Genomic DNA, 13,691 nt, shown 5'->3' on the forward strand with positions numbered 1-13,691 from the left:
AAGAAAACTTGGTCTGATCTGGCTAGTTCAATAGCCAGATAGTTCAATAGATCTGGCTAATAGTTCAATACTATTGCACTTTATTAAAAATTCAAAGATAGCTAAGAAAAACGTATTTGAATCCAGAAAATATGATAAAAAGCTGCACACCTAATAATAAACAGAATCAGTATTTCAAAGAAATTAGTATAAGAAAGAAATTAACTAAATGATCCATGTGTCCATTCTCTGAATTCTTTGAGCTTAAAATAAATGAGCCAATCTCCAGCTGTACGTATAGAAGGGAAGTCGAATAAAATTTATTGCTGTTCAGAACACAGATCTATAATAATTATCTTAATTAACACTTCAAAGCAAATCTTATTATTGGTGTGTTCTATTGGTAAGCAGGCTCATTTTGCAGCCTCACTTTTACAATCAGTGATGACACGAAGCAAATTAAGTCAACATAAAAGAGAATGAACTTTTACATCATAGTCGGGTAAGAAGCTAAAATGGATTACAAAGTTTAAATATCCATACCTCATCCAAAGGCTATGCAAGCCCTCAGATGTATACATGTTTAAACCACACGGCATGTGGATCAAGCTGTTTTGTTTTTTCTGGTGTGTCTGATCTACAGAAGAAAATCTTGTGCCTGCTTTCTCCTTGATTCATAAAGGAGAAATATTTTACATATTATTCTTGTACATATTTTTGTTCTTCCACAAAGTTTTTCCCCAATTTTACAATTTCTGGTAGACCTAATGCATATCTAAGAAATACATAAGTATATTAAGTTAATTAAGTTAAAGCCTCCATATATTTAAAGCTTTTGTTTCCAATCCAAGGATCTTGTAATATGAAAAATCCCTTCAATAAAGAACACTTTTTCCCCGTACAGATGAGGAATGGATTAAACTCATAACACCTCTTGATTTAATACAGTCTACACCTAGAAACACCTACTCCAAAATTCTTACCCCATATCATTTTCATGTTCATATGTTTTGATTTCAGGGTGTGAACCCCATATGTGAATTTAACTTACATGAATTGTAAAATATCATTTACTTTGTAGGTACTACCAGAAATGGTCAGAAACACCATACTGCAAGCTGAGACAATTTCTCATTATGGATATATAAAAGAACACACCCAGAATCTTTAGTCTGCCATTAAATGACAAAACTCGATTCATTTTTACATTTCTTTCCAGATCTCCTTCCGATCTGTCAAAATCATTTCTGAGATGGGGGAAGCATTCCAGGAATAATCTCCTTAATTCTAAATTCTAACAATAAAATTTTCTCACTAAATTCACTTCATAGCTACTATCTGGATCCATTCAAGGACCACAATATCTTATGATACTAGGAGTTCATATTCTGTGGGTATCCTAACAGCTATTTTTAAATTGCTGCTTAAAAAAGTCAACTCACTGCTCGTACAACAAGTGTGACCGACAGTATCACCAGTCAAATATATCAAAAACAAATGTACAAAAATATTTTTAAGTTAGCCCCTGCTAAGCACTCAAAAGTACTTTTTACAACCATCATACTCTTAAAATTATTAATTATATCAGTTATTATATTAGCAGTTATGCCAGATAATTATTAACTACATAATCAACTTTAGAAAAAAGTTGATATGATTATTCTGCTTTAATTAGTATTTTTGGCATAAATCATGAATAATTGTTATTCAACTGAATATGAAAATAATTGTTATTTACCAATATAATGGTAGCCATACATATTTAGAAAACTAGGAAGTTTGGAGGTGACATTTAACTCACAAGTTATTTCAAAAACAAACAAACAAACATGTAGCTGCTTTTTGAAGAAACTGAGAAAAAAAAGCAACGAAAGATGCAGTCAAACCCAATTCTCCCTTGAAACCTTTGGATGCTCTCTGTATTTGGAATTTGAAGGTAAACTGTTCCAATTTTCAAAACTCCAGGCCATGCTCTTTCAGGAGTGAGGATGGTGACAGCGTCAAAGACTTGGGCAATTTTTCACCTTACCGCTTCTGGGGAGTCACGAGAATGAGGCCACTGCAATTCAGTCACGGTCACGATGAAGAATCAGCTAGAAACGTTGGCCAAACATGCCCAAGTTTGTGATGGTTTGATAATCAGATATGTGGCTTTTCTTATTGCTTATGTGCTATATTTGTAGTCAAGACACTACAACTCTGTTCCTTTAATGAGCTGCACCAGGTCAGCTTTCTTCCCCACACAGCCACGTTTCTACTTTCCAGCCATGTTAGAAAAAATAACAGAAAAATTCTCAGCATCTCTCTACATGGGCAAGTGCAGCAGAAAAGAAGTGGCCCTTGCGCTGCATGGTGGCGCGTGCAAAAATAATGTTTCGATTTCAATCAGAAAAGAAAAATTCCAAACTCTCTGCGCACAGGCTCCAGCTTTGGCTGCCTCACCGTAATGACCCTCAGCTAACCAGCCCATGCCGGGCCCCAGCGATGGGCGATCTCACCCGCCGTGTGCCCAGACGCGCCCAGACACGTGAACGCTGTAAGAGAACCAGAGCCTAAGCTGAACACTATTGTAAACTTGGGAGATAGTCCTGCTCAATTAAAAAGAGCAATTTGGACCTTACAACATTGTTGAATTGAGTTCAAATGGTCAAAAAAGAAAAAAAAAAAAGTTTTTATAATTGACTTTCCCTTAGGTCTGTCTTGCAAATGACTTTTCTCACATGCTGCTTTAACTGAATTCAGCTCTTAAACAGAGAAACTGCACAAAGATTCTGTAAAATTACTACTCTCCTCTGAGCGCATCAGGCTATTTTCTATTTTCTGCTATTTTCTATTATCTGTATTATCCCTATTTTTCTCAAAACTATTTTAAACCTGCATGTGTGTGGTTCAGTGTTCCATGACAATGGTAATCAGTAATACATTTCCTGCTGAGATTAGTAAATGTATCAGATTTAGGGTTCAAATATAGTAAAATCCAGGCTCAATAATGACAAGTAATATCTGAATAACTGGGGTGGTTGGGAATGAAAATATTTTCCTCCAAGCAATACAGAAATCAGTCCATTTTCAAAGTACAGTACATTACCAGTTCTTTAAACTGAAAAGACAGATTCTTTCCTGAAATTTGATTAAAATCTACTAAAAGGCAACATCAAAATGAAAAGAGAAATTGTGAAGTACCTTATGAATTCATGCATATGTTCCAGCAGCTAAAACAAATTAGAATTATAACTGATGACCTGTTTGTTTCATAGATACAGATTTAATTTTCCTAGCTATTACTGTATAGAAAAAAACTACAAAACCTGTGATTAATTAGGCATCCTCCTGTGACATGGGACATACGACTGATTCATTCTAAGCTACTATATTAAATCTCTTAAATTTCTGGTAGCAAAAAATACATGAACTGCCATATTGAAATGCCCCTGCAGAACTATAAGGAAGCTACAGAACTATATGGAAGCTACACACAAAATGCTATGAAAAGGCATTCAGGCCTTTCTTAAAAGAGTAATTTATTTAGTTTATCAAAATCTGCAAACCATTGAGGAAAACCATCCACAGTCTGACAAAGTTGTCATTCATTTTGGTTACTATCTACAAGGTGAGAAGCGGAGGTGCTATTCCTTGAGGAAATATTTTGTTATACATTTCTATACAAAGATTTCATGAAATTAGAGATGATGATGCAGAGGGAAAGAGTGTAAATTCTTACAAACTCCCACAAAGCAAAATTAACACGCGATAATAGTTGCCTTCTGCTTTTAGTTGACTGCAATATTGAAGCCAGAGAACCAAAACAGGCTGCAATTATTACGCAAGTTCAATACAGACTTTGGGAGAAATTCTATCAAATTTCTCAACTGCACTTCTCTTACAAAAATCTCAGTAAGTTAGTTGAAAAAGGCATGTGGCAGGGCCACATATCTGTTGCTCTTTAAATATGACAACAATGGAAAAATAGGTGCCCGGGCAAATTCCAGCTCTCTCAGATCCCTGACAGCCAGCGAAAGTTTTAATTAGTTTGCTAGTTCAAGGCTTCTTAGAATAAATGTGATTCTGTCATTTCTAATGCATTCTCATGATCAGTTAATGGATTTTTTTGCCTCCAGCTCAGACAACCTTCCTGTCTTATAATTTTTTTCTAAATCAATTCATAGGTTATCCATATTTTCTCATTTGGAACACTAATGAGCTTGTCTGAGATCCAGCTGAATGCACTGCTGCGACACACTCGGTTGTTCTTTTTCAAATCCAAGCCGCATTCCTGTATTACTCTTCAGAATTTCAGTATATATCAGAAGATGCCCAGCAGTTTGAAAATCTGTCACTTATTTATGTGCCTATATACACACACTGAGTTCAGAGCCTAAATCCCCACATAGGAAAGGAAAAAGAAAAAAGTTGACAGACGTTTTTGGAGGCTGAAGACTTGTGCACAACAGATGTGGTTTTCAAGTATTTCAAAAGTCTTCAAAAATGTTTCAAAAGGGTTTCAAAGCTGCATAAACAGCTTAGAGGACAGACTAAGTATTTAAACGTGAATTCCAAAATACAACATCGGCTAGTTTTGGTAGGTTGAAAATCATAGAATCAAACAAATTCAGACTGTAAGGGATAAGGATCTCATTTACTCCTGCCTCCTGATCAGGTGTGATCAGTTTGCTCCAGAACTCGTCCACAACACTTTTCTTGCAGTCTGTGACCGTTAGCACTTTCTCTACCCTGTGACCTATTTTTAACGAAATACTAAAGAACTTCACCACTCTAGGATCTCTACTAAACAGAGCTTATGAATCTTCAGTGGACTTCAGAGTTCTAGCTGAACAAGGATTAAATATTTATGTATTGAATTAGCAAGAGAAATTTCAAAATTAGATGTTTTCTTTGGAAAGTATAGTGGTTTTTGTTGTGGTGGTTGTTGTTTCATTTTTTTTTTTTTTTATGTCCAAATCCATGAACGTGGACCATGTGCAACATATCTTCTGGAGGCTGTTACTTAAGGCAAAGCGCCATCCATGACTAGAGGTAAACTAGATACTCACTTGATCAGACTATGAGCAATTTTCAGCCAAAAAGAAAGAAAAGCCCCAGTTTGGGATGATTGCTAGCTTATCAGAGAAAAACAGAAAGAGCATTCGTATAACTTAAGTTAAAGTGCATCTGATAAACACAGTCAGAGAGTAGTAGTCTTAATCACTTAAGGCTTTCAAGATAATGTTTATACATCTCACAAGAACACACAGTAGTCAAATATATTTTATCTGATTTAATATAGAGGAAAATTAGGTAAAATGTATTTCTCCAGTAGGAGAAATTGTATGTTCAAACAGTCCTTTATATGTGTGAATATTATCTATGAATATTATCTATCTATCTGTGAAATGAAGTCAATTTGTACGTGATAATGAATTTCAAAAAAATACAGTAGCTCGACATTTCGCTTCCAATTCCAGACCATACATTATTTTCTCTAGCTTTCTTGAAGAACTGCTAAAATATGAATGCATTACTCACCATCAAGGTAATCATTTCAGGATCTGGGGCACCTTAGCCTTGTAGCTCAACGTGTACTTTCTTTATTTGCATTTATAGAGTGCTATCAAATTTAAATCTAGCTAAAACAAAGTTTACACAGGCAACTTCAGAAACTATGAATCTACAACAATACTTTGCCAACATTTGTAAGTACAGTTGATTAACAAGTTACCTAGAGCTATGTGAAATGAAATCGGTATGTCTTCAAATGCCTTTGCATCTGAAAAGTTGTGTACTTAGATGTGTATTTCCAGAATAACATGAAGAAAGACTGTAAAGTAATTGCAAGTAAGGGTTTTCTGACAACAAAAACATCATTAAGTCTGTTCTCACTCAAAAAGAGAAGCTCTGCATTTTTATCTAGCAGACTAATCTTAAGGTTCACAGCGCCTATAAAAAAATTTATTAATAACAGGTTGTTGGACAGATGGGCTTATCCGGCACTCTTTTTTTTATATATAATTAGCATTTCTAGAAGAAAAATGGCTTGTGTATTTTAAATAACAGGACTGCCCATTTTGAGGCTTACGAGGATGAAATTATGTAACCAGCTGCTTATTATTAATAGCTACTCAGGAATAGAAAGGAAACAGGCCACAGAGGCATAAACTGCCCTGATGGGACAGAAGCTGGCTGTCTACTGCCATATTTCCTGGCTCTGCTTTGCTGGTCCCTCTGCCCATGCAGTCACAGCACATTTAAACATGCACAGACACAGCTAACTCGATCTGCCTTCGATAAACAAAGATTTCTACAGAAAATAAAGAGCTGGATATCACTATTGCATATGTTACATGCATTGCCTAGCATCACTTTCACCTTGGGCTTTTCAGACCGTTTAGAAATGATTGGACAAGTGGTTTAGGTTCTACTAGCAAAGTTAATTCTAGCTCGTTGGAGGATAAATGGATGGGCATATTGCCCTAGTTCACCGCAGTACAAAATGAAACAGGTTTCAACATTTAGAAGAACTTCTTCTAGAGATGAACACAAACTATTTAATCTTTTGCTAAAAATTTTAGTAAGGTAATTGCATATAATGAGTACATATAACACAATGCTAAAGAAATAAGCAAAATATATGAAAAACACTTGCCTGCGTAACAAGTGGCTCCAGTAGCCTCTCTACTGTGAGAGTTCTGATTTCTAGGCTTTTGGGGTCCCATTTCAAAATGATAGGTGACGTTGCAGAAGTCATACTCCCTAAAACAGACAAAATAACACAAAGCCAACAAATGTTATGAATGTAATAAAGAAAAAGTGCATTTAAGGTGCTAATTTTACATATTGGGAGATTAGCATATATGCCGTTTTCATTCACATATAAAATACTTGTTCAGCATAGCACTAGTTTTTCCATACTCCCAAGAACTCCTAAGTTCCCCAACAGTTCTGCAGACTGGTTAGACATTTATATTGAGGAAAATCCACCCTTAAAAACAGGTGTATCTTGCTGCCTGAAATACAGGCAATTCAACAGCATTGTTCAGTTTTGTGAAAAGAAATCCCCCGCAATATTTATTATTTCTTCATTTTGGAATGGCAGTGCTCATTTGAAAACAACAACAAAAAGATTTTGACAACTGTCTTAGGCTTAAAGATTTAGCAAGACTTAAAGCAAAGGTGATGAAGCTGCAAATTTAGCTGTTTTTTTTCAGATTTTCAAGAAGTGATGTGGTTTTAAAACCTGGGGGATTGTGATCAGCAGCATAAAGTCCAGCTGGAGATCAGACACTGGTGGTGCCCCTCAGTGCTCAAGCCTGGGTCCAGCACTATTCAGCACCTTCCTTAGTGACCTGGACAATGGGACCTTGCCCATCATCCGCAATCTGCAATCTTTTTTATTTCTACATGAAAAGAGTGGTGAAGCATTGGAACAGCTGCCCAGGGCAGTGATGGAGTCACTGTCCCCGGCAGCATTCAAGAAAGGTGTAGATGAGGCGCTTAGACATGGCTTAGCGGGCATGGTGGGGATGGGTTTACAGTTGGACTTGATGATCTTCAAGGTCTTTTCCAACCATAATGACTCTGTGATCCTTCCCCTCTACTCAGCACTGGGGAGGCCACATCTGAAGTGCTGGATCCCATTCCAGGCTCTCCAGTACAACAAAGACAGGGAGATCCTGGAGCAAGTCCAGTGAGGGGCCACGAGGATGATCCAGGGAAAGGCTGAGAGAGCTGGGACAGTTCAGCCAGGAGAGAGGGCTCAGGGAAACCTCGTCAAAGCCTGTAAATATCAGAAGGGAGGGAGCAGAGAAGACAGAGCCAAACAGAGGCAGAGGCAACGGGTAAAAACTGAGACACAATAAATTCCATCTGAACTTTTAAAAAAAAGACCTTTTTGATTTTAATATGAAGGTGTCCAATATTGCAGGAGGTTGCCCAGGGAGGCTGAGGGGTCTCCATCCTGGCAGGTCTCCAGAACCCAAGAGATGCTGGGGAAGCAGCTCCACCTGCCGATGCCTGGGCAGGGAGGCAGGACGAGAGCCCAGCAGAGACCACCTACAACCTCAGCTACTCCGCGGTTCTGCATGTTGAATTCACGTTGATATGGGTGCTTGATGGCAATGTTATAAGTTAAAAAGAAAATACCTGAAAAGTGTTCATTTAAAATAATTATCTTCTATAATCCTGTATTTTAGTTATAAACTAAAAACAAGTATCATATACATGGAATACATAATAATGAATGAGAGAGATCAAAATCAGGTCCTCTATACATAATATCCCAAATATTTAAAATTGTTTTCTTCAGATAACTTAGCATCTATGTCTAACTGATGAACTGATTTCAGTGATGTGGAAAAAAATAATTAAGTGAACACAAATCAAAGCATGTTCAGTCATTACTCCTCGAATAGCAATTTGCTTTGTAAAACTGAATTCAAAGGTACAGATTCAGTATTTAGGAATATTATTTAATATGTACCACAAAATGTCTTTGACTAATTACTGTCATTTATACTTTTTGGGTTGTTAGGCCCATATAAAAGATTTTCACTGTATTACTAGCCGGCAACGTAAAATATTTGCTAAAAGAGAAATGTATATCCAAACTCTGTAATTGAAGTACCTATAGAACACATAAAAATAGCCCTCTGTCTCTTCTTCTTTGCAAGCATTTAATAGCAGAAGTATCTGGTAATATCCAGCATATTCTAAAATCATCATTATTTGTCTTCGACTTTTATGCAAAAGATTACTAGAACTTAACTCTACAATGTTAAAAGCAATGCAGAAGAGAAAAAAAGAGAGAAAAAAGTGTAATGCAACTTCTAGTTGCTGTAAACATGGTAAATGCATGGAAATTTCCTAAAGGCAACATTTAATCATCCTTCAGCACCTACAAGATTCTTTTGACAGAAAAATGGTTGCTAAAGCAGTTGACCTTCATACTCAAAAAGGAAGTTTTTAGTAGACAATGATGCTAGTTAATATTTCATAAGTTACAATATCTTTCAAATGTGTAAAACACAGTTGCTGAATCTTTAAATAAGTGTCTTTTTCCTCACCGATTATCAACATGAGTACTCGTAAGTATATTTCCTTAAGGAAAAGATACTAAGGGTAGTCCAAAGCCTACAAAAGAAAACAAATTTCAGTGGCCCAGCAATCCTATTGATGACACAAAAGAGGAAACAATTGATGAGCCATGCTATGATCAGAATACTTCAGTTTCAGCCTAGGAAATAGAAAGAAATCCTTAAAAATTCATTATAAAAGGGCAAAAATGCTTTCCACTATTAAAAAATTTATACAAGAAAAAGCCTCATTAGCAGCCTATAGAAAGTCTTTTTGTTTGTTGCAAGATCTAGCCCACAAATGCAAATAAGCAAAAAAACCAAGTCTAATCTGGCAGACTTTCCTCAGCATTTCTCTAGCTGCTGTCACAATAATATTTTTAAATGACAAAAGACTGAAAAGGAGTTACCTAGGCAAACAAATGAATGCGGGAAAGAAAAGATTTACCACATCTTACTAATGCTTTGACCAAAACATCTCCCACAGCATCCCCGCCGAGTTCCTCTCTGAAGACAGGCAGCCCCATGGCTCCTAGCGGGCTCAGGGTGTGCGATGCCCGTAAGGACGAGAGCGATGGGAGCCGCCGGCCGAGGAGAGCGGCAGCACCACACGTCTCACATAAAACTGCGCTACAATAGAGAGAAGGAAATGAAAAGAGCCCTAAGGGAGCAGGACCTCCTTTCCCATTACATCCTAGGTTAGAAAAATATCTGTTGTTTTCCTGGGTAGTTTAAGTTTTTATTTGTCTCTGGAGGTCAAATGCTGCTTGTCATTTTTTAAAAACACTCAGTAAGAACAATCCAACCCTCAAAATATTACGTTTGGTTCCTTGTTTGAGTTCCGGCCTTTGCAACTTAGAAGTATGTACAGATCATTCTCTAGGATAAACCTCACTGAACTAAAGAGTGCCCATGATTTGTCTGAACGGTTCCTGGAGAAGGTCTTTTTCAGCATTGTGAAAAGTCTCACTGAAATTTATTTCCTGTTATTCACCTATGTTATCTCCTGGCAGAAGGGATTCTTTTTAAGCCTGAGCTTGAAATTTGATGCTGTCAAATAAGGACAGTATGTTATAACACTGCATTTCAGAGAGCCTGCTTCTGAAGAAAGGTTTTGCACCAATGATTGCAGCCCTAATCCTGAAAATTATTTTTTTTTCAATAATATGTTTGATTATATAGACAATGTGTACATTATATATATATATTATATGGACAATATATTATATGGACAATATATTATCTAACTGTATTTTCCCAGAAAGTCTGTCAAAATGTGTCTTAGGAGAGGCTGAGGGAGCTGGGCCTGTTCAGCCTGGAGAAGAGAAGGCTGAGAGGGGATCTAATCAGTGTATATAAATACCTCAAGGGAGGGAGTGCAGAGGACGGTCATGGTCTCTTTTCAGTGGTGGCCACTGATAGGACTAGAGGAAATGGCCGGAAACTGAAACATCAAAAATTCCATAGGAACTTAAGGAAAAATTTCTTAACAGTGAGGGTGACAGAGCACTGGAACAGGCTGCCCAGAGAGGTTGTGGAGTCTCCTTCTCTGGAGATCTTCAAAACCCGCTTGGATGCAGTCCTGCGCCACGTGCTTTAGGTGTCCCTGCGTATGCAGGGGGGTTGGACTAGATGATCTCTAGAGGTCCCTTCCAACCCTAAGCATTCTATGATTCTATGATTCTATGTCTCTTGCCTATCCAGTCCAGCAACTTGTTCCATGGGGATGTTTCTTTAGGCAGCCTGCCCTCAACGGATGATCCATAAGGAAAATAACTGCATACTTTAATCAATTCATTAGATAGATAGTACTCATGTTTTAGAGGCAAAACGTGATTCCTTCAGTAGAATTCGGCATTAACACAGCAGGCCCAAATACCTAATCATACAACCATGCTTCTTGCTAACCTTTTATGTAAAGCAGCATTTCAATGTTTACAGCCTTCTACAGACTCAACATATTCTGCACGCAAAATTACCTTTCTCTATCACACTGTAATTGTTTTTCCTATGGAGAGGACCTGCTTTCCTTGTGATTTACAAAAATGTCCATTCCAATCTTCGAAAACCTGCTTACAAGTGGCAGTGGCATCTCATTTATAGGCTGCCACTTAAAAGTAAGAGTAAAAATATTTTAACTCTAAAAAAGCAAGAGCAAAGCTTGCTGAAGGAAGATGTCCATTTTCTAAAAATATTAATATTGCCAGTCTGGAAAAAGCCTCTGGTTGCCAGTCCAGCTCGCATCTGAAGTTTTCATAGGTGAGAAAGGGCAACAAAAACCACCACTTGAAGCCAAAGAATGTTTTCCATAGGTAATAAAGAGCAACAACAACAACAAAAGAAAAGTGGAGAATCTCCCTTTCTTAAGTTGAAGTGCCTATAATTAGGCAAAGAGGAGCAGTACAGCCTCCAGCAGCTCCAGCTGAAATAATCAAAGTGGACACGGGCAGCTTGCAGTCACCTTGCCAAAAAACAAACAAAAACAACAAACCAAATCCCATGTACACAGGATGGTTTAGAGGAATATCTGTCTCTACATGTTTGAAGAACAAGTTTTTGACTTGTTTTGATGTATTTATTTTGTTTCATAAAAGCATCTCTTGTCCTAAAACTTCAGCAGGAAAAACAAGCCAAAACAAACCTCTAGGCCCCATGGCAGAGCCCAACTACACAGAATTATTTTTTCATTTGAGTTTTTCTAAGTTTGCAGCATCCTTTTGGGAGCCCTCTTGCCTCTTACTCTGTCTCCATGTTGCCTTGATATTCTAGCACTCAAAGAGAAAAGTCCATTATGCAAACACAGACACTTTGAGCCAATGAGTCATTTTGTGATGGAGAAAATGGCCCTGAGAAGGGCAAGATTAGCTTGGTGACAAAGCCCGTGTGAAGGGGACCAGAGCTGTCTGACACAGAAACAGCAAAGCTATAAAAAGTCGGTGGCTGAGTCACTCGCACCGTGCAGTTGAATCCACCAGCTATGGAGGCAACTGCCTACACCAGCCTTACTGAGTCAGGAGAACAAACTGCCTTTAGAAAGCAAGGAGATCACACAAAACTCACAGGGAAAGTGTAAATAGCAGTGGAAGGGTCAGGGTGATAGCAAGCTTCCCCCTCACCCTCCTCCATGAGCTATCTCCTCTGCTTCATGGAAAACAGTAATATGTCCAAAAGTTCACTGCAAACCCAAGGTGTAGGCAAATGTCCAGTTTTCATCTATGATATTGCTCAGAGACGTAAGTCTAGATCAGCAACTCGCACGCCCGCAGCCACGGAGGGCTGTGGGCTCACACGTCACTACCACCAAGGCAATGGTCATACAACGTTTACCCCATTCGGTCCAAAAAACTTGCACGCTCCATCCAGTCCTATAAAGGCCATTTCAGAAAGAGGTTTAGCCCAAATTATGAGAAGGAGGAACCTGTGGTTGCTGTGGGAGAGGGACTTCAACCTGCAAGTGGATTTCACTATCCCAAGGAGAAGGGGCTAGAGCCCCCACAGAATGTAAATAGGACCAATCATAGAATCACAGAATCCTTAAGTTTGGAAGGGACCTCTAGAGATCATCTAGTCCAACCCCCCTGCACACACAGGGTCACCTAGAGCACTTGTGTACATAAACAGCCCTCCTTGTCACTAATGTGGCTTCTTAGAAAAAGCTTTCCAAGTTCTGTTTCTTTTAAGATAAACATTAATTCATTCTTGCATGTTGAAAAAAAAAAAAAACACCTTTTAGTCACTAAATCTACCTACACCATCTCATGATTTCTATTCAGTGCATGAAACGGCATACATAATTCACTTATCTTTGGAACATAAAAGTATGAAGTTTCTTTGGTTTAAACTAAGCCATGTTCACTCACCTTACAACACAGAAATTGCAACTCAAATTCAAGCAGCTCTTCTTTGGAAAGTAAATTTCTAAAACCTGGCCTTCTCCTCCACGATTTTGCAAGCTTCTGCTTCTGAATATAGATGCTATCCTCTCACTGAAGATACCCTGTTTATCACTCCTCATATTTGAAAACTATCATCAACATTACCTCTCCTTTTCTCCAGACTTTCCATTTCTTCAAAAGCAAGCTCCTTGTTCTACAACATCAACCTTTTTATGTATTAAGCATTTTATATTTATTCCTTTGAAAGACCCAGTACTTTGTAGTTTTGAGGGGCATTTTTCAAAGGAGACTATTTCCCTTCCAAAGTGACCACAGTAGCAATACAGTAGTATCATCTCTGCATGCCCTTCTGTTTCATTATGTTCAAAATAGTGTGTTTATTAATTATGTTAACTAAGAAGGTCTTGCTGTTGCTCTTACATATGCAACACTTTTTTCTTGTTCTGAAAAGAGTCCTTTATTTATCTGACTCTTTACACAGCCCAAAGTATCCACAATTTCACCATGGCTCAGCAGACGAAAACGGCCTCCCTCTGCTCTTGTAAAATCTTCAAGTTTCAATACCAGGAAGAAGCAGCTGTTCCATTTTCCAGTTCTATAATTAATATATAAAATAGGATTGTTTTCAAACAAAGCCCTGTGGGAACATAGTTGACATTTCCATCTGCAAGAATTTATTGCCATTAATGATAACCTTTCTGAACGTTCCCACCAACTTTAAAGGTGCACATGTTGCCTCGGTGGCGGCATC

At 37.8% G+C, this 13,691-nt stretch overlaps 1 protein-coding gene across 1 annotated transcript in view; it reads right to left on the reverse strand.

Annotated features, from left to right (window-relative positions):
* CTNNA2 (catenin alpha 2) overlaps window positions 1–13,691 on the reverse strand; it is a 395,828-nt gene that overhangs the window by 344,314 nt on the left and 37,823 nt on the right. The window contains exon 2 of the mRNA XM_088524973.1: window positions 6,620–6,726. Within this exon, the coding sequence (XP_088381099.1) occupies window positions 6,620–6,721 (102 nt within the window). The 5' untranslated portion in view covers window positions 6,722–6,726. The remainder of the gene's footprint in view (window positions 1–6,619; window positions 6,727–13,691) is intronic.

This window comes from Tinamus guttatus, unplaced genomic scaffold, assembly GCF_059628265.1.
Source record: "Tinamus guttatus ecotype Peru unplaced genomic scaffold, ASM5962826v1 Tinamus_guttatus_pri_ptg000218l, whole genome shotgun sequence".
Classification (NCBI taxonomy): domain Eukaryota; kingdom Metazoa; phylum Chordata; class Aves; order Tinamiformes; family Tinamidae; genus Tinamus; species Tinamus guttatus.